The 22156-nt window shown below is 36.2% G+C and overlaps 1 protein-coding gene and 1 pseudogene across 6 annotated transcripts in view; one reads left to right on the forward strand and one right to left on the reverse strand.

Moving 5' to 3' along the window:
• Positions 1 to 1192: 1192 nt before the first annotated feature.
• Psip1 (PC4 and SFRS1 interacting protein 1) overlaps positions 1193 to 22156 on the forward strand; it is a 47903-nt gene continuing 26939 nt past the window's right edge. For 3 of the 6 annotated variants that reach the window (XM_015502581.2, XM_015502580.2, XM_015502579.2), the window contains exons 1-4: positions 1193 to 1380; positions 1868 to 2075; positions 6126 to 6202; positions 19430 to 19568. In XM_015502581.2, the coding sequence (XP_015358067.1) occupies positions 2004 to 2075; positions 6126 to 6202; positions 19430 to 19568 (288 nt within the window). In that variant the 5' untranslated portion in view covers positions 1193 to 1380; positions 1868 to 2003. The remainder of the gene's footprint in view (positions 1381 to 1867; positions 2076 to 6125; positions 6203 to 19429; positions 19569 to 22156) is intronic. The other 3 variants (XM_048783931.1, XM_048783930.1, XM_015502582.2) reach the window with 1 other exon arrangement.
• Positions 3298 to 3404, reverse strand: LOC125610834 (annotated as a pseudogene).

Below are 22156 nucleotides of genomic sequence, written 5' to 3' on the forward strand. Positions count from 1 at the left end.
AATAATTACATATTTTAATATTCTTTTAAAATATATTTTCATCCCTTTTAAAATAGGAAGTAAATGTGCTTGCTCATAGCTATATCACAACACCAAAGTGGGCTTAATACACAGTAGGTACTTTTGAGGGGGTTCAATGAAGGATGAAACAAAATTTAAGATTAATTTTATTAATGCTCAAAACGCCTTATTCACTACATATTTATTGTAAACCTGAATTAATGGTAAAGAACACAATAAGACAATACTGGTGACAGCTCTGGTAAGAGTAAAAATATTAAATTATCAGATCACATCAAATGCTGGGCATATTATTACCAATATATCATGACATGCATAAGCTAAAGGATCAAAAATAAGGTAATATTTAAAATCCCTTGAAAAGTATTTTGAAATTTGGTAACACTCACTGTACCACCTACCAGTACCATTCTACTGGGGAAATAAAATTCAGAAGCAGGTAAAATTTAGTCTGGGCCCAAACCCACATCCTATCTAACAAGCTTATGCTTTCCTGTCATTGTTTTTTAACCTTCGCATTTTGCATTTGTTGGGACTGCATTTTTCTTAATAGTTCTTGGTGATTTAAATGTAAAATAAATGAATGAGACTTTCTCATATTACAATCTCAAGGAAAAGCAGACAGTAAGGTTCATTCAGCGAGGTGCATGGCCTACAAGCTGCATACCCTGCAACCGCTTGGTGCTCCAATTTTATCTATGGGTTTTTGTACAGCTCCTCTTTTTTGTATGATGCAAATCGCCCAAGAAAGAATTAAAGCCTCCCCGCCCTGGGAAACGATGCAAAAACAGGCTGCCTGTTTCTCCCTAATACGCATCCAAGTGCGATGGGCCCTGATATCCGCCCCTAAACCCGATACACAACAATCGCTTCCTCCCTCCCCGCCTTTTACATACAGTACACATACAAATACACACACGCAGAGCAGCCAGCAGGGGCGGGCCAGGCCCGACCATTCCACAAACCACAGGGGAGAACCACAGCCACTCCAGCTATTTTCCCTCACTTCTTCGTTCTTTCTTATCTGTTTCTCTTTTCTGCTGAATACAATTATTAGTGAAAAGGTAACATGAGGATCTAGGGTCTTCAAAACATCCGCTCTGGAGTCACAGACTTTGTGGGGGTGCTATACTATCCCCCCTACCTCAGCGAGCACTTGGTCCCGCCCCAGTGCTAGCGGGCGCCGAGCGGGAGCCGCGCGGGAGCGGCGCAGCGACGGCGGCGGCAGTAGTGGCGGCGGTTGCGATTCTTAGCCGTTGAGACGCCTCTGCGGCAGCTGGTGGCGCAGGTGGCTTGCGTGGACGGCGGGCGGAGGCGGCCGGCCCGCCACCGCAGCCTCAGCGCCCACGGACCCCGCAGGTGAGCGGGCGGCGGTCACTCGCCCCGCCCCCCACCCTCGTTGGCCTCTCTGTTGGCTGTAGCGGGGAAGTGGACGCGGCCCGGCGGAGGGGCGACCAGGGGCTGCGACCGTCGGGGAGCAGGTTTTGGCGGAGGTTGTGCGTGGATGGAAGGGAAATGTCCGCCTTAATCCATCTTTCTCGTCACTGTATCCGCCTCCCTTTGGGGGGCTTGAGCCCGTGGAAAAAGCCCTGGAAAAGATGGGGCGGGAGGAGGGAATCTGTGGTAGGGCAGCATCCCCGCCTCAGGTGGTGGCGTCTTTTAGGCTAGGGACCTGTTCCAGCCTGGAGGGGTAGCTGCGGAGGCCGCGCTCTCCTGGAGGAGCGGGAGGCGGCCCTCCTCTTACTCTCCCATCCCCACCCTTGCTGTCCCTGCCCCTCCCCCTCCCTCTGCGGCCCCTCCCTTCGGGTTTCTTCGCTTTAACCGACCTCCCTGCTGTCCCTCGCAGGCCCGTCGGGACACCCAGAGGCATCCTCCCCCCGCCGGCGAGGGAGCCTGGGCTCATCCGCGCTCCCGCATCTCTCTGCCGCGCGCACCGCCGCATCTCCTCTTGGTTTTGGGACCCCCGGCCTCGCTCCCGAGACATGACTCGCGATTTCAAACCTGGAGACCTCATCTTCGCCAAGATGAAAGGTTATCCTCATTGGCCAGCTCGAGTAAGTGATTTCTAGCCTTCGCGTTTAGCGGTGCTCCCTTCATTCTCAGAGGCCTTCTTCCTGCCATTTCTATTATTTTTTTCCTGTGTCCTTTCTGCCCCTCGATTTTCTTTATCTCGTTTGTAATTTCTCATTTTCGCTTTTGCCCGGTAATCTCCCATGTAATTGTAAAAATTTAAGTTTTCTTACATACTCATTTATTTTCCCTATGGCTTGTTTTTGACAGTCATTGACAGGTGTTCTTATAGGAAATATTTAGATGACATGCCAGTTAATGTTCCACTGTAGGTGAAATTATCCAGAATAAATTTATGTTTAAAAACTAGTGAAACATGACGTTTACTAAATTTTAAATAAAATACAAAATATCAATGGAACCTATGCGAATTACAAACTCTTGAATGTCAGAAGTGTATATTTGATTAAATTGAATTTTCAGGGTTTAAAAAAATACATGAGTTGAGTTGATGAAACCTTCTGGATTTGCTTGTTTTAAAAAAAGGTGTTTAGGACTGCATATTCTTGAAAATTTTTCAGTTAGTCAATACCAAGGAAGGTCCATAAAATTTATTTCCACGTTTTTATTTATGTTGTTTACCTTATGACCTTGAGAAGTTATTTTACTTTTTTGTTTTCTATGGACAAAAGGAGGAGTGGACCAGATTTTGGGATCACATCTGCTGGTATAGAGCGATCTCCAAGGACCCAGGATGTTTTGTGACACTTAGGAATTGAAACTGTGTGAAATACCTAAGCTCCATTTTCAGAAAAATACCGTTTGTTAGATTTTCATGGGACCTGGTTTTTAAGACCCATATAGATACAACCTAAAGAATGTTGAGATACATTAGAGTAAGCTCAATATCTTTTTAAGATATTCTAAAGTTGTAATTATTGTTTTTTTTAAACCATTTACTCCCAATTTGCCTCAAAAATAATTAAATCCTGTAGTTCTAGTTATGTCAGCTGGAAAGAGGAATGTGCAGAGATACCCATTAGATAACAGAATCATGGAGGGAGCAACTGAGAGTGCCATCCAAGTATAGTTTCTTGATTTCTTTTTTCCTCTCCAGCTATTTTATAGAATCTATTTAACATATTTCCTTTCAAAGCTTTTTTTTTTTTTTTTTTTGTTAGTCTTATCATGTCTCCTTTTTCAGTGGAGTTTCACTTGAACATCTTTAATCATAACCCTTTTCTAATATTTGGCATTCTAATCTGTTCCCTTTAGGAAAATCTTTTAATTCTTACTTTGTGTATGTTTTCAATTAGCAATAATCGCGCCTCGGATAAACCTCATTGGCTACGATACTGCCACTGCGCAAAGCTGTGTATGTTTTGACTTCAAATATATTGTAAGCTTCTGAGGGCAGTGGCCTTAAACTAGAATTTTTAAAAACCCCACCAGTCGTTAGCTACATAATCATGCACTTAAAAAAAGCTCTATATTTAGTATTTAAATAATGCCTAGGGACCTGAACAGGTTTAAGGTCCCTCCAAGATACTTTTTTTTTTTTTTTTTTTTCAAGGCATCTTTATTTTTGAGTTATAAAAATCTGAGGGCATCTGATACATCCATATTCAGATTCCAAAGCCACACTAGTGAGAAGCCAAGTGGAAATTCTTTTTTTTTTTTTAAAATATTTATTTATTTATTTATTTTAGTTCTCGGCGGACACAACATCTTTGTTGGTATGTGGTGCTGAGGATCGAACCCGGGCCGCACACATGCCAGGCGAGCGCGCTACCGCTTGAGCCACATCCCCAGCCCCCCAAGTGGAAATTCTTAAAAAATTTTCTACTCCCACATCATCCTCCTCACACCCTTCAATATGTTAGGTGACTAAGAGTTAGTGCTATTAAAAGTAAAAATAAAGTAGCTTTAGGAGGGCCAGAGTATTTTCCTTCTTTAACAAGTCTTGCTTTTAATGAGTTCATTTGGATTGCAATGGGAATTTTTTGTCATTTCCCCCCTTGGAAGCAGCTAAATTTAGTTTTGACATATTCTGTGTTTAAGAATTATGTTTTTTCCATCTTTAGTCTTAGAAATTGTAAATCTTTGTTTTACAGAGTATTGAAGTTTTCAGTTGTAAAGGTAATACATCTTGTTCCCATTTTGGGTTTAACATTTTCTGTCTACATATTCATTCCAAACTGGATTACTTCTAAGTCTTACATATTCTTGTAATCCTTAACTAGTTTTTTTTTTTTTTAATCAATTTTTTAAAAAAATTTGCCTAACGTTTGTTAAGCTCAGTCTGTGTTAATAATAAGCATTTGAAAAGACTCCTAAAGCTATGTAATAGCAGAAAGAAATATATGAACTAAATTGACAGAAAATATTCTTTATTTTAAAGGCTTAAGGATTTTTTCAATTCTTAGGGCCTTCCCACAAAGTTGAAATGACAGGTTGAAGTGACAGGTATAAATGGAAAAATTAAGGTCTCTAGTGGTGCTGGATGGTAATAACTTTATTGGTGTCTGAAACCTTCCAGTGCAATCACATTTATGGTCTGGCCTTCTATGGTGTAATGCTTACAGAGTCAGCACCCTTGACAGTCAACTGATTTTTTTTTTTAATTGCTTTTTTTAAAAAATATATTTATTTTTTACATGGTACTGAGGATTGACAGTGCTTCATGCTTGCTAGGCGAGCACTCTACCCCTGAGCCACAACCCCAGCCCATTAAATGACTTTTTTAAAAAAAAATCTTTTTTTAATTGTAGTTGGATACGATACCTTTATTTATTTATTTATTTTTATGTGATGCTGAGGATTGAACCCAGAGCCTTGCATGTGCTAGGCGAGTGCTATACTGCTGAGCCACAACCCCAATCCTAATCAAATTGCTTTTGAAGTAGAAATTTGTTAAATTCTTTCTAGATACCAGAATTTATTAAATTCTTTATAGTTTGAATACAGGGAATAAAGGAGAGTAACATTACAGAAATGTTAGATATAACAAATACCACCTAATGCTGTTTTCCTTAATTAAAAGGGTTGAAAGAGAACTGAAAAAGGAATAGATAACCCCATCTGATTCAACCATGTAGATGGAGGATCTTTTCATAATATGTGTTTCATACTTTGGGAAGTACTGCTTTAAACTTTTGTTAATGTCTTTTTTGGGGCGAGAGTATTGGGGATTGAACTTAGGAGCACTCGTTGCTGACTCCTGAGCTGCTGGGATTACAGGCGTGGGCCACTGCTCTTGGCAATGTCTCTTTTTTTTGGTATATATGTACCTTTTTTTTTTTTTTGGGGTGGTGTTGGGGATTGAACCCAGGGCCTTGTGTATGTGAGGCAAACACTCTACCAACTGAACTATACTATACCCCAGCCCTTATTTGTATATTTTTTGCAGTGCTGGGAATTGAATTCTTGTGTTCTTTTTTTTTAAATATTTTTTAGCTGTCAATGGACCTTTTATTTATTTATTTATATGTCGTGCTGAGGATCGAACCCAGCGCCTCATACTTGCTAAGGCAAGTGCTCTACCACTGAGCCACAACTCCAGCCCGAAATCTTGTGTTCTTATGCATGTTGAGCAAGCACTGTACTAGTGAGCTATACCCCAGGCCAATTTTTTCCTTTACATTACTGTGTTTTTTTGTGTAGCTTTCCTACAGAAATATTGTTTAGGATTGTGGAATAGGTTCAGATACTTTATATGAAAAGCTTAGGGCCAAATATGTTTAATAATTCAACAATTTGGTATTTTAGGAAGTTGAAACCTATGCCACGTTTTCCTGCTGGTAGGGTCTGGGATAGCACATAATAATCTAACACATTGTTTCTGCAGAGAAACAACAGAAATACTAGCTGAATGACTGAATTAACCTCAGTGTCAGTCCAGGTTTTGCTACCAGATGAGGTTTTGAAAAATCTTGTGTTTTAGAACTTCTTGGGTTTCAAAACTGGAGATATAGGATTATGGGCTTTTGATAATGAGTCCATTTTTTGTCTGTTTTGAATGTCTTATTCTTAGTTTTTTCAGGTATGTATTATTGAAAATATTTTAATTTTAATTTTTCAAATATTTCTTTTAGGTAGATGAAGTTCCTGATGGAGCTGTAAAGCCACCTACAAATAAGCTACCCATTTTCTTTTTTGGAACTCATGAGACGTAAGTCCTGTTAGCATAGAGGCAAATAATACTTAATGTTGTTGGTCATGTGACGTAAAATGAAGAGCAAGTAGAGATTCAATGGGAAGATAATAAAAAAATAGAGAACTTTAATTAAAATCATTGAGATTTGAAAAATGTCTTTGAGTCTCTTTTTTTTTTTGATGGTTCTGGAAATTTTCTCTTATTTTTATTTATTTTTTTAAAAGAAATATTCATTTATTTATTTATTAGGTGTAAATGGACACAACACAGTGCCTTTATTTTTACGTGTTACTGAGGATCGAACAAGCGATCTACCGCTGAGCCACAATCCCAGCGCTCCTCTTATTTTTAAAGTAGACACTATAGGTTTAATTTTTATTGGAATAGATGTTTTCTTAATTAAAAAAGCAAAGTGTTTTCTCAGCAATCACATGGATGAGTGACAGATGAAAATAATGTAAGGGAAGTTTTAACAAGGTCTTTAGTAGGCCTATTTAGTAAAATGTCTTTTGTACAAGTACTACCTGATACCCTGTTTTAGGCTTTTTGTGATATTAGCCACACAAACTATGTTGTGGAGAAGATGAGAAGAAGAAATCTGGACAGTTACCTGTATGTGTTTCTGTGGTTACTAAAGCCACTATGACTGCTCTGCTGTTCTGGTGGATATGTGAGCAGAGAACCAATTACTAATGTGAAGCAAAATAATTTTTAAGAAAAATGCAGCTGAAAGTTGAACTGTTAATTGTAGGTACATGGCATTGTTCTGGGGCCCATCACAATAATTCCCAAAGGTTATATTCTCAGGTGCCTATAATTTAATCGCTTTACAAATACTATATAATCTGTCTGATTTGGGACTTGAAATAATTTTTATTTGTAGAATAGAATTGTTTGTCTGAGATGAAAAATAAAACTGTTGATACTGTGATTATAATTATGTATTTCTAAGAGTGACTACAATGGCAATATTTGGTTATGTTGTTCAGCTGTTGTATATACTTCCACATAATTTCTTTAACAGCTTTATTGAGATGTGATTTATATACCACTGAGTTTATAGTGTGTAATTCAATTGATTTTAATATATTTTGATAGATTTTAGTGTAATTATTCTTTTACCCATTAATGATCACTTCATCCCCTTCTTCCCAGTCCTTACCTATTACAGTCTCCAATCTGTATAGATTTGCCATTTACAGACATTTCATGTTAATGGTATTATACAATATCACATAATTAGTTTGTTTCAAATGTAATTTTAGATCTAGAGTTGGATTGGCCTTTACTGTATTTAATTTGAGTTACATTCAGACATATTGTATTAAAAAAGAAGAAAAAAAATATGTGTGTATGTACATATAATACAGTTTTAAACTCTTTTTTGGGGGGAGGGGGTACTAGGGATTGAACCCAGAGGTGCTCAGCCACTGAGCCACATCCCGTGTCCTTCCCCCATCCCCATTTTGAGACAGGGTCTTCCTAAGTTGCTTGGGGCCTTTCTAAGTTGGTGAGGCTGGCTTTGAACTCAAGATCCTCTTGCCTCAGCTTCCCAAGCCTCTGGTTTACAGGCATGCTCCCCATGGAAACCTAAGCAAAATTAATAGGGAAAGGATTCTTGTGTATGTGTACATGGTACTGGAATTGAACCTGGAGACACTCTACCACTGAACTACATTCCTAACCTTTTTAATTTTGAGACAGGGTCTTGTTAAGTTGCTCAGGTTGCCCTCAAATTTGTGATCCTCCTGCCTCAGCCTCCTGAATAGCTGGTATGATAGATGTGTATTCTCAAGCCTGGGGGGAAAGGAATCTTTGAAAAATTGTATACTTTGTATTAGTGTAGGGGTTTGTAAAGTATGCTTCATGCTAGGTCTAGCAATGCCAGAATCATGGATTTTTAGTTAAAAAAGGAAAGTTCTTAATGCCCCATCCCTGATATACTGAATCAGTTTGTGAGGTGAGGAGCCTGAAAGTCTGTTTTAACAAGCCTTCCAGATGATTTTTGATGTGTATGAAGTTTGGAAACATTAATTTGAGCAGATATTCTTTAGAATTTTTCAGTTTTGTAAGTTTAAAATTCCTTATTTCAGTTTTTCTGATTTTGTTTATTTATCTATTTATTTGATACCAGGGATTGAATTCAAGGGCACTCGACCACTGAGACACATCCCCAGTCCTATTTTGTGTTTTATTTAGAGACAGGGTCTCACTGAGTTGCTAAGTACCTCACCGTTGCTGAGGCTGGCTTTGAACTCTTGATCCTCCTGTCTGCTGGGATTACAGGTATGTGCCACTGTGCACAGTAGTAGTTTTTCTGATTTTAAAAGATTTTATGATGTTATATGTATTCTTAATTTTCATAAAACACTTAATACATTTTTTTTTTTTTTAAACTCAGGGGCACTTATCCCTTAGCTACATCCCCATTGCTTTTTAATTTTTAGATAGGGTCTTGCTGAGTTGCTTAGGGCCTTAGTAAGTTGCTGAGGCTGGCCTTGAACTTGCAATCCTCCTGTCTCAATCTCCCAAGTTCCTGGGACTATAGGTGTGCACCACTGCCTGGCCCATTCTTAAGTGGTCTTTCCCCACCCCATATTGAACCCCAGGGCCCTATACATGTTACTTACTTTTTTCTTGTGCTGGGGATTGAACTCAGGGCCTTGCACATGCTGGCCAAATGTTCTACCATTGAGCAACACACCTATACCCCTTGTTAGGCAGGCACTTTACTTCACAAATATACCCCAGCCCTAGGTTATTATTTTAAATTCTGAAGAGGAATGGGCATTCTTTCCCCAGTGTTTAAAAATGAGGATTTTACTTTATATTTTTGCAGTGCTGGGGGTGGAACTCAGTGCTTCCTACATGCTAGGTAAGTGCTATACCACTAAGCTATATCCCCAGCCAAATATTTATTTTAAATCAAAACATACTACATCAACTAATTTATTGTGCATTATTGAACAGATAACTAAGATTGTGTATGAAGAAAATAAAATTCAAGAAATATATTCAAAGAATTAAAATTTTACACAATGCTTTTATAGTGTTTTGGTCCTTAGTGTTCTCACAAATATATCATCTATCTTTGGAAAGACAGTGCTGCCATATACCTGTTGGTGTGGTAACAACATTTTTTTTGTACTTTAGTTTTTAGGAACTAGATCTCTAATAGTCTTGGGAGGGTAGTTATGTATTTGAACCTTTTTCAGTTTGGACTTTGTGTAAATGGAAGTTTATTCTGACAACCAGGAGTTAGATGGGACAGGAAGAACAAAAGAAATAGCACTGTTTGGAAGATTACTAACTTATAACTAATATATAAATGAAGATTTTATTGTGAATTTAGAACAAGGATCCTTTTGTGACTGCATTCTTTCCCTAACCTGTAAGCCATCCAATTTTACATCTCATTTGATGTTATTTATAGTAAATTTGTCCAGTAGTAAAGTTTTTTTGTTTGTTTTCTTTTTGCAGTACTGGGGATTGAACCCCAGGGTCTCACATGTAGTAGGCAAGTAATCTACCACTGAGCTAACACCCCCAGCCTTTTTAGATTTTGAGATAGGGTCTTGCAAAGTTGCCTGTGCTGGCTTCATATTTGGTGATCCTTCTGCCTCATCCTTCCAAGCAGCTATCATTCCTTATCGGTGTGTACCACTATGCCTGGCTAAGTTTTGAATATTAGTGATCCCTTATGTTTGCTAACTGTGATTGTCTACTAGGTATCACAGATTGAACATTTAAAACTGAATCTTAGTAGATGGTTCTGATATGAATCTAGTTCTTTCTGATACTGGAGTCAAAGTCTTGGTGTTATCCTTGATTCCTTATTACAGTCTTTGCCTTTCCTCCCCACATCTAGTCAGTCAGCAAATCTTGTTATTATTGTATCTTTCCTTCAAAATGCATCTTGATCTGCCTGCTCTGTGGTTCCTCTGATAACAACTAAAGTCCATCTCACAATTCCTGTAATTATTGTCCTTATCCTATCTTGGTCTCATTTTCAACTCTAAATATATAATCAAAGTGACTTCATATGCCAATCAGGTTGTGTCCTTTCCCTGTCCAAAAACCTTCAATGATTCCCTATTAACATTACCATAAACGTTTCCATAAACTTGGTAGCACATGCCTGTAATTACAGCTACTTAGGAGACTGAGGCAGAAGTATTGAAACTTGAAGTCCAGTCTGGGCAACTTAGCTAAACCCACTTCTCAAAAATAAAATGAAAAGGGCTGGAAATGTAGCTCAGGCTTGTCCAGCATGTGGGGGGCCCTGGGTTCAGTGCCCAGTACAAGAAAACCAAACCTAAGAAACTATTTACAAATACTGTTTATGAGACCCTATATGAATTAGTTCATGTTTACCTCTCCAGCTTGTCACATTTTTCATTGCTTTTTTTCTGTTTTACAAATTATGTCTCATCTTTCCTCAGGTTCTTTTTACTTGTTTATCCTTTTCTGGAAATGTTATGTGGTTGGATATTTAAAGTCATTTAGATCTAAGCTCAGTATCTCCTTTTTATGTTTATTTTCTCCAATGTAGTGAAGACTTAAAATGATTTTTTTTTTTTCTCTTCACCCACAAGTGAAAAGCTGAAATAGCAGGGACCTTGTCTGTTTTGTAATCACTTATTTAAGGGCCTTCTACGTAATAGCTGTTGAATCTGAGGATTGAAAATTTGATGCTCTTAGAGTCATTTGTTATTATGAATTTGCCTTCCATTTACTAATACAAAATGTTTAATACAACTTCTAAACTTAGTTTAGAAGTCTCTCTGCTATTTACCTGTTGTATGACCTCAGGCAGGTTACTTACCTTTGGTTTTTTACTTCCTAGTTTGTGAAATGGGAATAATAATAACCTACCTCATAATTTTGGGGTACAAACAAGATATTACATGAAAATGCCTAGAATAGTGTTTGGCACATGGTAAACACTATCAGTTATTAATTAGAAATTGTATAGCTTTGACAAGCATGTCATCTTGGAAAAGGTACTTGAAGGAATTTATAAATTATTGGTAACATTGCATATTTTTCCAAGGCTGCTACTGTACTCCAGTTATTAAATTGTTTGAAATGCTGGTGAATTTGAGTTTTGCTGACTGATTGCTTCTGCTAATTAAGGGAATACCCTAACCTAGTTCTGTTTCTCAGAAAGTCTGGAAAATTTAAATAAAATGGCATTTTGCTGCTTTTATCTCCAGTATTACTGCTCTTAATTGCCTTATTACAAAGAAGTTGTATGCTCAGCTTTAGGAACATTAAAAATATATACCATAGGTTGTTGTAAAACCTGCCTGATTTATAGTTTTATAAGTGAAGATCAAGAGGGAGGTATTGGTCAGGTCACAGGCACATGTAATAAAGGAATGAATCATGGAATAGGATTTTTATTCCACACTAGTTTTATACAACTCTGTATTACCACCAAAGCTGTATGTGCTGGTGTTGGGCTTGTGTAGATTCTCTCATGCCTCACACCAAGTAATGAAATAAACTTTTATTCATCTCTGTTATACCAGCAGATGCATATTCAATTGTCTAATGAATAATTTTTCATTATAAAATAATGCATGCTATTATATAAAACCTTATGAAACATCCAGTATGTTTTATAGTTGAATAGTGGAGAAATGAAGCAGCAAATTAGAATCAATATGTTAAAAAAAAAAACTTTAGTAATATGGCAAAGTTAAACAAGTTTTGATATTTTAGTCTTTAACCCAGATCTTCCCATTTTGTTTACTTTAAAGGAAGGGTTCTAGGTGTTCAACAACAGCTTTTATGAGGATTACGGTTCAAAGACATAACTGCTTTTCTGTGTATTTAAATTCTTATAAAAATCAGGACATACACACTTAGGGCCTTGAGGAGTGTGCCATGTGAGAACCACACTTGTAGGATTTAGATTGTTTCAGAATTATTGTTCTACTCAATAAATGATTTGCTAATTTTTTAGTTTTTTTTTTTTAAATTAGCCTCAATTCTTACAAGTTTGACATTGGTATTTGAGGTTTTAATTCACATGTTGAGGGGTGTGGCATCAATATTTTATTAGGAAATGCTTCAAAGAGTATATTACAGGAAACAGTGGAAACTCTGAAACCTTTTTAATGATCACTGTACAGAGTTGAGACACTTGTGTTCAACAGCTAGGTGACCATGCCTGTGTAAGCCAGACTTCAATTTCCTAATCTTTGGAATAAGGATTTGGGGATACTTAAGTTTTCTTTTAGCTCTGAAATTTGCCGCTTGAATTAATGTGTATATTTTCTTTGCTAAAAATTTAAAAAGACCCTAAAAATTCTCTGTAATGGAATAAATAATTTTTATTCCTTTTTTTCCCCTTTTTCTTTCTTTCTTTCTCTCTCTCTCTCTCTCTCTTTTTTTTTTTTTTTTTGTGTGTGTGTGTGTGTGTGTGTGGTATTGGATATTGAACCTAGGAGTACTCTACCAGGCTAAATCCCCAGCCCTTTTTATTTGATATAGGGTCTCACTAAGTTGTGGAGGCTGACCTCCAACTTGAGATCCTTCTGCCTCAGTCTCCCAAGTCACTAGGATTATAGGCATGTGCTTTTATTCCTGTTTTTAAGAAACATTTCCTAAAGCTATTAATGTTCTTATGATTTCTTCTTTGGGCTTGCTCTTAGTTTTGGACTTGCTCTTAGTTTTTCAATATTAGGTATTTTATGTAGTTACATCCTTTTATTTTGCTTATGTCATTTTTTTTTTCAATGTCTTTTAAAATGAAATATGTTATAGAGTGAATTGGAGTTGACAGCCATGCCTGGTATATCCTTTGGAAACCAGTAGTGCTTTCTTTCTTTTTTTTTTTTTTAAGAGAGAGAGAGAGAGAGAAGTTTTTATTTTTTAAAATTTTAATATTTATTTTTTAGTTCTCGGCGGACACAACATCTTTGTTTTACATGTGGTGCTGAGGATCGAACCCGGGCTGCACGCATGCCAGGCAATCGCGCTACCGCTTGAGCCACATCCCCAGCCCGAGAGAGAAGTTTTTAATATTTATTTTTCAGTTATCGGCAGACACAACATCTTTGTTTGTATGTGGTGCTGGGGATTGAACCCCGGGCCAGGCGAGCGCGCTACCACTTGAGCCACATCCCCAACCCCAGTAGTGCTTTCTTAAAGCTAATTTAGGCCCTGTTCACCAATCCTGTGGGATTATATGCCCAGAAAGGATTCTCTTCTTCATCCACCTTGTTTTTGAGTCTTATCAGGTGGTCAGTCTTGAGAATATTCTTTGACCCAATTGTTCTTAGAATTGATTATGAAGATGTGTGCTAAGATTGATTAATATGTTTATTATAGCAGCATTATTCTATAATAAAAATTTTGACATAAAAAAATCATCCAACAATAGACCAATTCTGGATTAGCCATTCAGTGAAATAATGTTCATTGTTGATATGAAAAGATAATTCACTTCATCTAAAAGTATGTATCATTGAAATCACATATTTTATATTCAAATAAATGGACTGAAAACATTGGTTATATGTGATTGGTAAAATTGTGAATTGCTTGTTTCTTTTGATAAGATATGTTGTTCTCTGGAAAAAAAAGATTTTTTTTTTAAATCTATATTATTTAGTGGTACTAGGGGGTGAGCCCAAGGACACTTTACCAGTGAGTTTCATCTCCATCCCCTTTTTTTTTTTATTTTTTGAGACAGTCTCGGGCTGGGGATGTGGCTCAAGCGGTAGCGCACTCGTCTGGCATGCGTGCGGCCCGGGTTCGATCCTCAGCACCACATACCAACAAAGATGTTGTGTCTGCCGATAACTAAAAAAAAAATAAATAAATATTAAAAAAAAAAAAAAGAAAAGAAAGAGACAAGAACATTCACAATTTTACCNGGCAAGTGCTCTACCACTGAGCTACAACCCCAGCCCCCATTTCTTTTTATTGCCGAATAATACTGCCCGTTGTTATCGTACTTATTCATCATTTGACAGACTTTTGAGTTTTTCTACATTTGGCTATTATGAATAATGTTGCTGTGAACTTAGTATACAAGATTTCTTTTCCTTGTATACTAGTTTTTGTATGAACATATGTTTTTATTTCTTGAAGAGTAGAATTCCTGGGTCAAATGCTGACTTTAGAATTAGTCTTTTGAGAAATTGCCAGAATGTTTCCAAGTCAGCTGTGTATGAGGATTCTAATTTCCCCACATTGTCTTTATATTTATTTATTTATTTATTTATTTTTCATTTACCATTTATTGTGGTGTTTGGGATGTCTCCCAGGACTATGTCTTTGCTAGACAAGTGCTCTGTCACTGAGACATCCCCAGCCACATTTTCATCCCCAGCCACATTTTCTTTTTTATTATATCCATTGTATTGGGTATGAGATGCTATCTCATTGTGGTTTTGATTTCTGTTTTCCTGATTACTAGAGATGTTAAGCATCAAAAACTTCTAAACTTGTACAGACTTTCTCCTTTGGACTATATTATTTAATTTTTGATGTATTAAAATATATGAATTTAGCCAGATGTGGTGGTGCATGCTTGTCATTCCAGGTACTACAGAGGCTGAGGCAAGGACTAATTTGAGACTGGCCTCAGTAAGTTGGTAAGACACTGTCTTAAAAGGGTTGGTGATATGTAACTCGTTAGGTTTTCCTAGGTTCAATCCCTAGTTTTTTATTTAAGTGAATTGATGGGGGCTAGAGTTGTGGCTCAGCCATGCAGTGCTTGCCTCGCGCGTGTAAGGCGCTGGGTTCATTCCTCAGCACCACATAAAAATAAATAAAATAAAGGTATAAAAAAAGTGAATTTATGTATGACTTATTTGAATATCATGAGTGGCAAAATAATGGAAAGTATAACAGTAATATCAGAATCTGGGAGGAGGAGCAAGTGAAGAATTTTTTTAGTTAGTAGACTTTCAAATTGCATTAATAAACAGCCTAGATAAGTCTGTTTTTTTTTTTTTTGTGGTGGTACTGGGAATTGAATCTAGGGGTGCTCTGTAATGAGCTGTTTCCCCTGCCCTTTTATTTAATTTAGAGATAAAAATAATAATATAATGCAGTCACAAAGCAGGAGTCAAAATATTGGTGTCTATAAAAGAGAACTTTAAAGGTAAATCATAAAGAGCGAAGAATATAAGTTATCTTTATTTAGCTTTGCATAGTTGTAGTACGTATGAATTTTATTTACTGTGGCTTAGTTAAGTAATACCTGTCCCTAAACACCATGGTATAAACTACAAAATTTGCTACTAGCTTTTCAACCCACAAATTAAGATGTAAATCACAGATGTGTACCGTGTCACTTTCCTAGTTTCTTGGTGATTGGTCCTTGTGTATTTGTTTCTCAAAACATATACAGACTGCAAGTATGTAGTTGGCCATTGTTTCCAACAATAGACCCAAGTGACTTTTACCAAAATAAAGAAACAAGAGAATTGGCCAGCAAAGATGAAGTACAGTAAAGAAACAATAATAATGCTGGAAGTTAATTTGAATTGAATAGGTAGAGTTATAGAATAAGTAGCTAACCTTATGAATGTTGATGTGCACATTTGGAGAGACATTAAATGTCCAATCCCAGGAACTTGAGAGAAGTAATGAAAACAAGTTTATCAACCTAAATGAGGAAAGTGGTTAGAAAGTATGAAGATGTCCTAGAGGATGTGGCACCAACAAAAACATTAAAGATAAGTCACAGTGTTGAAGAGTAAAATGTTGGAAGATGATCTAAACTTAACAAAGGAGTATGAGTATAGAAAATATGCTTATTCCATAGAAGTTATCAAAAGAAGCACTGCTCAAATTACTCTTGATTTTTTTTTTTAAACAACAACAAAAAATGGCACTCTTTAATCTCAGTGTTCCTAATATTTTCAGTTACAATGTACAAAATAATATTGGGCTTACTATTTCATTTCTTTATATGTTTCTAACTGTCAGTAATAGTATTTAGTGTCATGATAATTTTTAAAGATCATGGAACAATTATAATTTTTCCCATTGATTATCTAGAGTGCTTATTTTTTGACCTCTCACTGTCATATAAAGTAGATGGCCTGTTTTTAGTTCTTGCCACTTGGGAGGCCAGAGGCTGACGCAGGATTGCATGTTCAAGGCCAGCCTGGGCAGCTTAGTGAGACCTGTCTTGAAATAAAATTAAAAAGGGCTGGGATGTAGCTGAGTGGTAGAACAATTACCTAGTATGTGCAAGGCCCTGGGTTTAATACCTAGTACCTGCTGCTTTTGAGATGAAGGTGGATAATGCATGTAAAAAATATTTATTTTAAACCCTTATACACATGAATATCATTGTGGTAGATCAGGCTTCTTTTTTCAGTGGCTTTTAGATTTAGAGTCTTACCTAAAAACACTCATGTTTGAGAATTTTAAACTTTTTGTGTGTGTGTGTGTGTGTGTGTGTGTGTGTGTGTGTGTGTGTGGCTGAGGATTGAGCCTAGGGCCTTGTGCATACGAGGGAAGCACTCTACCAACTGAGCTATATTCCCAGCCCTGTAATAAGTATTTTTCAAGATTCCCTTTACTTCTTGTAGTTCCTCATGCCAGCAGTTTTTATGTTGATGTGGAACTATAAATGAGGATATTGTTGGACCTTTTTATCTACATTGTTGGCTAAGATCCAGTTTTTCTCTTTCAGCTTCCAAAGTTTTTATCTCATATGATCTTATGAGTCTATACCTTTAAATTACTTCCTTTACCATTGTCTTTTGAAGTTTCAAGAGGGAAAATTTGTTGAACTAGCTTGTTTCAACTGGAAATAAATTTTTGTGGCAGTTCAACTAACTTACTTTGAATTTAAAATTGATTATGTAGTAGGTGTGTTGCACAGTAAAGCTTTTATGTGCCCTAATTATATTTAGAGTTCTAAGTTTCTTTATCTTTTTAAATTACCTTTATTTTGTTTATTTAGTTTGTTTCTATGTGGTGCAGAGGATTGAGCCCAGTGCCTCATGCATGCTAGGCAGGTGCTCTACACACTGAGCCACAGCCCCAGCCCTCTAAGTCTCTTTTTAATGGAAATTTTAATTTAAAATCTTACAAAGTATTCCTGTAAGTATTCATTAGGTCTTTTATTCTTACAGGATTTCAGCAGATAGAAAATTTGTGATATATATATCTAATTACAATAATTTTAAGTTTTAGTACATTTTAGAGGAAATTAGAGTCAATTTCATTGTCCTGTTTTGGAAAGCACATATATAAAACTTGGTGCAGTGGGTGCATGCCTATAATTCCAGCAACTTGAAGGCTGAGGCAGGAGGATCACAGGTTAAAAATAAAAGGACAGCTTGGTCAACTCAGCAAGATCCTATTTCAAAATAAAAAGGGCTGTGGGTGTAGTTCAGTAGTAGAGAGCTTGCATGAAGCCCTGGATTCAATTCCTAGCATTGCAGAAAAAACAAAAAGCCCAAGTACAGGTATGTGTCCATTGTAGTGAAAATAACTCATACATAATGTCTACCTTCATAGAAGTGACAGGCTTTTTTTTTTTTTTTTTATATTTTTGTACTGGGATTTTAATCTGGGTACTAGTTCTCCTGGCTCAGCCCCCCAAGTAGTTGGATTATAGGCATGGATCACTGTGCCTGGCTTAGAATTGACACTTTCTAAAGAATTTATATAGGAAAGGGACACATAAGGGGTCTGTCTTGGAGAAGGTATCTGAATACACAAAACCAATTGGTGCTTGTTATCTATGGATTATGCATTTGTGAATTTGTCTACTCATTAGAATTTATTTGTAGTCCCAAATTATTTATTTTAATAAGTATTATTTTTACAGTCTACATAGCACCATAAGCTTTTGCATTTCTGTGCTGTGTGTGTGTGTGTGTGTGTGTGTGTGTGTGTTTTAACTAGTCCTGAAACATAGTGCTAAAATTCTTTTTAGTGTTCTTAAGTTCTTAAGGTTATGATTTACCTTATGGAGAAAGCACATTTTCTATAAGTTGTTGGCTGTGAATTCAGTGTTAGTGAACCAGCAGTATATTTTGTAAAGTATTTTTAAACTGGTTATGTATGGACAGGATTATGAAAATGTTGTGACTGTAGGAATCACACCTTGTATATCCTATAGGAGCATTATTAGTTCATTAGAATTCAGTGTTCACAAATTAGGTGCTGTACCAAATTTTGTTGAAATGAAATTATATTTGGAATGCAGTTAAAGGTTTGATGAATGGTGTTGTGTCTTTTTGTGTGTGTGCTTGTGTTTTTCTTTCATTTTTTTTTTTGTACTGGAAATGAACCAAGAGGTCCTTAACCACTGAGCCACATCCTTAGCCCTGTTTGTTTATAATTTTGAGATGGTGTCTTGCTAAATTGCTTTAGGGCCTCACTGAATTTCTGAGATAGCCTTTGAACTTTTGATCCTCCTGCCTCAGCCTTCCAAGTTGCTGGGATTCCAGGCATGTGCCACAATGCCCAGCGTGGGTTTGTGTTTTTCTCTTATAAAAAATAACAGAATTTACTGTTTTAACCATTTTTCTATTAACACAATTGTACATGTTTATGGGATAAAGTGTGAAAGTTGGAGTTATAAATATTTGAGATATATGTGAATATCTCAATGTCTGTATATACATGTGTGAATATATGCATATATATGTAGTGAGTTAAATTGGTACATAGCATATTCATCCCCTATCTCCTCAGATGTTCAGTATTTCTTTGATGAGACAGTTTGAAATCTCTTCTAGTTATTTTGAAATATCAATTAGTGTTATGTTCTAACCATTTTTAAGTGTATAGTTCAGTGGTGGTAAGTGCATTTGCATTTTTGCACAACTTCTGTGGTCTCTCTTTTTTTTCCTCTTAGGATTATGGATCTAGGAGGTTTTTATTGAATTTAAGTACTTGGGGGCTGGGAGTATAGCCCAGTGGTAGAGCATTTACCTAGAATCAGTGAGGCCCCTGGGTTCATTCCTCTACATTACAAAAAAATAAAAAAGCCTTTATAATTATATCAGGGACCATTTAATTGTTCTGTAAGCAAAAAGAACCTAAAGAACTTTAAATTGTAATAACACTTCATCAGAGCCTTCTCATACCTTGGTGATATTGTCCTAAATTAATAAAATGAAATCATTAGGATGTAAAATGATCATTGTTTGTTTTAATTAACACATTTAAAGTACATCATAGGATAGTGCTATTTAATAATATTTAATTGAGATTGCCATGCATTCATATTCTCCCCTTTTGTTTCAGTGCTTTTTTAGGACCAAAGGATATATTTCCCTACTCAGAAAATAAGGAGAAATATGGCAAACCAAATAAACGAAAAGGTTTTAATGAAGGTTTATGGGAAATAGATAACAATCCAAAAGTGAAATTTTCAAGTCAACAGGTGAGTCATATTACATAAAATTTAGTATTTATTCAATCTTGGGAAATAACCACAGTCTTGCCTGTGGGAAAATAAATACTAATTTAAAAGCCTTGTGGATTTTAGGTTAAATTGTTCTTATTTATGAGGCTGAATCTTGATTTTTAATGTGTAATGAATTTTTGCAATTTTTAGTTGCATGGCTAAAGAGATCTCAGAAACTGAGACATCATCAGTTAACTCCTGATTGAGAGTTTATTTAATACGTTGTTGAAATTAATGCCATTTGTGCCTTTTTTTTTTTGCCTATTTCATCAGTTGCTAAAGAATGAGTGTTCTTATCGCCGTACCATGATTGATTTGTTCATTTTTCATTTTAATTCTGTCAGGTTTTCTTGTGTATATTTTGAGGTTATTTAACTAGGTGCACACTAACTACACCATTTGTACTCTTAAATTTGGGATTTTAAATTTAGTGTGTGCTTGAATTTTCTTATTTTCTTTAATTTTTAAATCCACAGAATTATATCAGAATATTAACCTCTGTGGGTTAAATGTGTGACTTAGAGCAAAATGCAAATTATTGATGTCTAGAAGAGCAGCCTTATGCCTCCTTTTCTATATTATTGTCCAGAGCTAATTTATCTATGACATAAATTTTTATTTATTTATTCATTTGTTTATTTTTTTTTTGAGAGAGAGAGAATTTTTAATATTTATTTATTTTTAGTTTTCGGCGGACACAACATCTTTGTTTGTATGTGGTGCTGAGGATTGAACCCAAGCCGCACGCATGCCAGGCGAACGCACTACTGCTTGAGCCACATCCCCAGCCCCATAAATTTTCATTTTTTATTTTAAGCCCTTTTCATTTTTTATTTTAAGACAGGTCTAGCTAAATTGCTTAGTACCTCATTAAGTTGCTGAGGGTAACCTTGAACTTGCAATTCTCCTGCCTTAACCTCCCAAATTGCTGGGATTACAGGTGTGCACCCCTGTGCTCAGCACAAACCAGGACTAGAGAGCTGTCAGGAGATCTTGTGAAAACATTGAGGTGATTCTTTATTCTAGTTCCTTTTTATTAAGGCCTAAAGTACCAAAAAGTGGGAGGAACATGAATAAACTTTTTTTTTTTTTTTAACTTTGAGAACTTGCCATGTGTTCTGTTTGGGGTATCTAAATCATTGATGTTCCAAGGCTGCATTAGATGTTCTTTTGTGCCTTCATTACCACCTAGTACTTATTTGTCGTGGTACTCATCATAGCATATCATAATTGCTTCTATAGTTGTTTGTAACTGCCACAGATTATTTTACTAGGTCTATGAATAAAGGAATCGTGTCATATGCATCAGCACTGTTAATTGTGTGGGAAGAATAGATAATTCACTAAATGTTTGTTGAATGGTTATATAATCATCCATCCCATCATAATTACATTGACTGTGTAATGGGAGTACACTTGTCCAAACAGACAAAATTGATTGTCTTGTGGAAATTTTTTATATCTTATTTGATTTATTTGTTTTTATGTGGTGCTGAGGATCGAACCCAGTTCCTCACACATGCAAGGCAAGTGCTCTACCACTGAGCCACAACCCAGCCCTTTATGAAATGTTTTGTAATTTCTCTTAGATAATCTCTCTTGTGATTCCACCTTTCTCGTCTTTTTTATCCTCCATTTGTCCACCTAATTTATTCTATCCTTTGTTTCTATCTACTCAGTCTGCAGGTAATTTTCATCAGATAGATTTGTAATTTTCTATTTTGCATTGAGACTTTTGGGAAGGTTATATGAATGAAATCAAATAACATTTTGTCTACTGAAAGGATTGCTGCTGATTTGATGCATTCTGATTCCTAGGCCTAGACACATCCCTCGTGGCACAGGGCTTATGGAAAACTGATGTCCAGATATATATATATAAAAAAATAAAATTGACCATTTTGAATTTTAAAATTTTCTATAATGTTATGAATAGTTTTCAGAAAAATTTTACATCATTTTGTTAATAACTGTGCTGGGGTTAGAGGTGCATACCCCACAAATCCTATTGATTTGGGAAGCTGAGACAGGAGGATTGCAAGTTCAAGGCCAGCTTTAGCAACGTAATAAGACTCAACAAATTTGTGACACTCTGTTTAAAAATAAAAAAATAAAAAGGACTGGGGATGTGGCTCAGTGGTTAAGTATCCCTGGGTTCAGTCCTCAGTACCTAAAACAACATCAACAACAAGTAATTTTGTATGTTATCAGAAAGTTTTAAATTTTTAAATATTTATTTTTGTTACTGGGGATTGAATTCAGAGCCACTTAACCACTGAGCACATCCCTAACCCTTTTTTTATATTTTAGTTAGAGATAGGGTCTCGCCAAGTTGCTGAGGCTGGTTTTGAATTCGTGATCCTCCTGCCTCAGCCTCCCAAGAAACTGAGATTACATGCGTGCACCACCATGCCTGGCATGCCCCCCGCCCCCCCTTTTTTTAAAACAAAAAGAACTATCATTCAAAAAGTTGTAGATTTGGGGTTTTCTTTAGGAATGATCAACCTATAGTAGCCTTTGAAATAGTTTTAAAATTAAGTATCCTATGAAACACAAATCAGTAA

This window comes from Marmota marmota, unplaced genomic scaffold (assembly GCF_001458135.2).
Source record: "Marmota marmota marmota unplaced genomic scaffold, marMar, whole genome shotgun sequence".
Taxonomy (NCBI): Eukaryota; Metazoa; Chordata; class Mammalia; order Rodentia; family Sciuridae; genus Marmota; species Marmota marmota.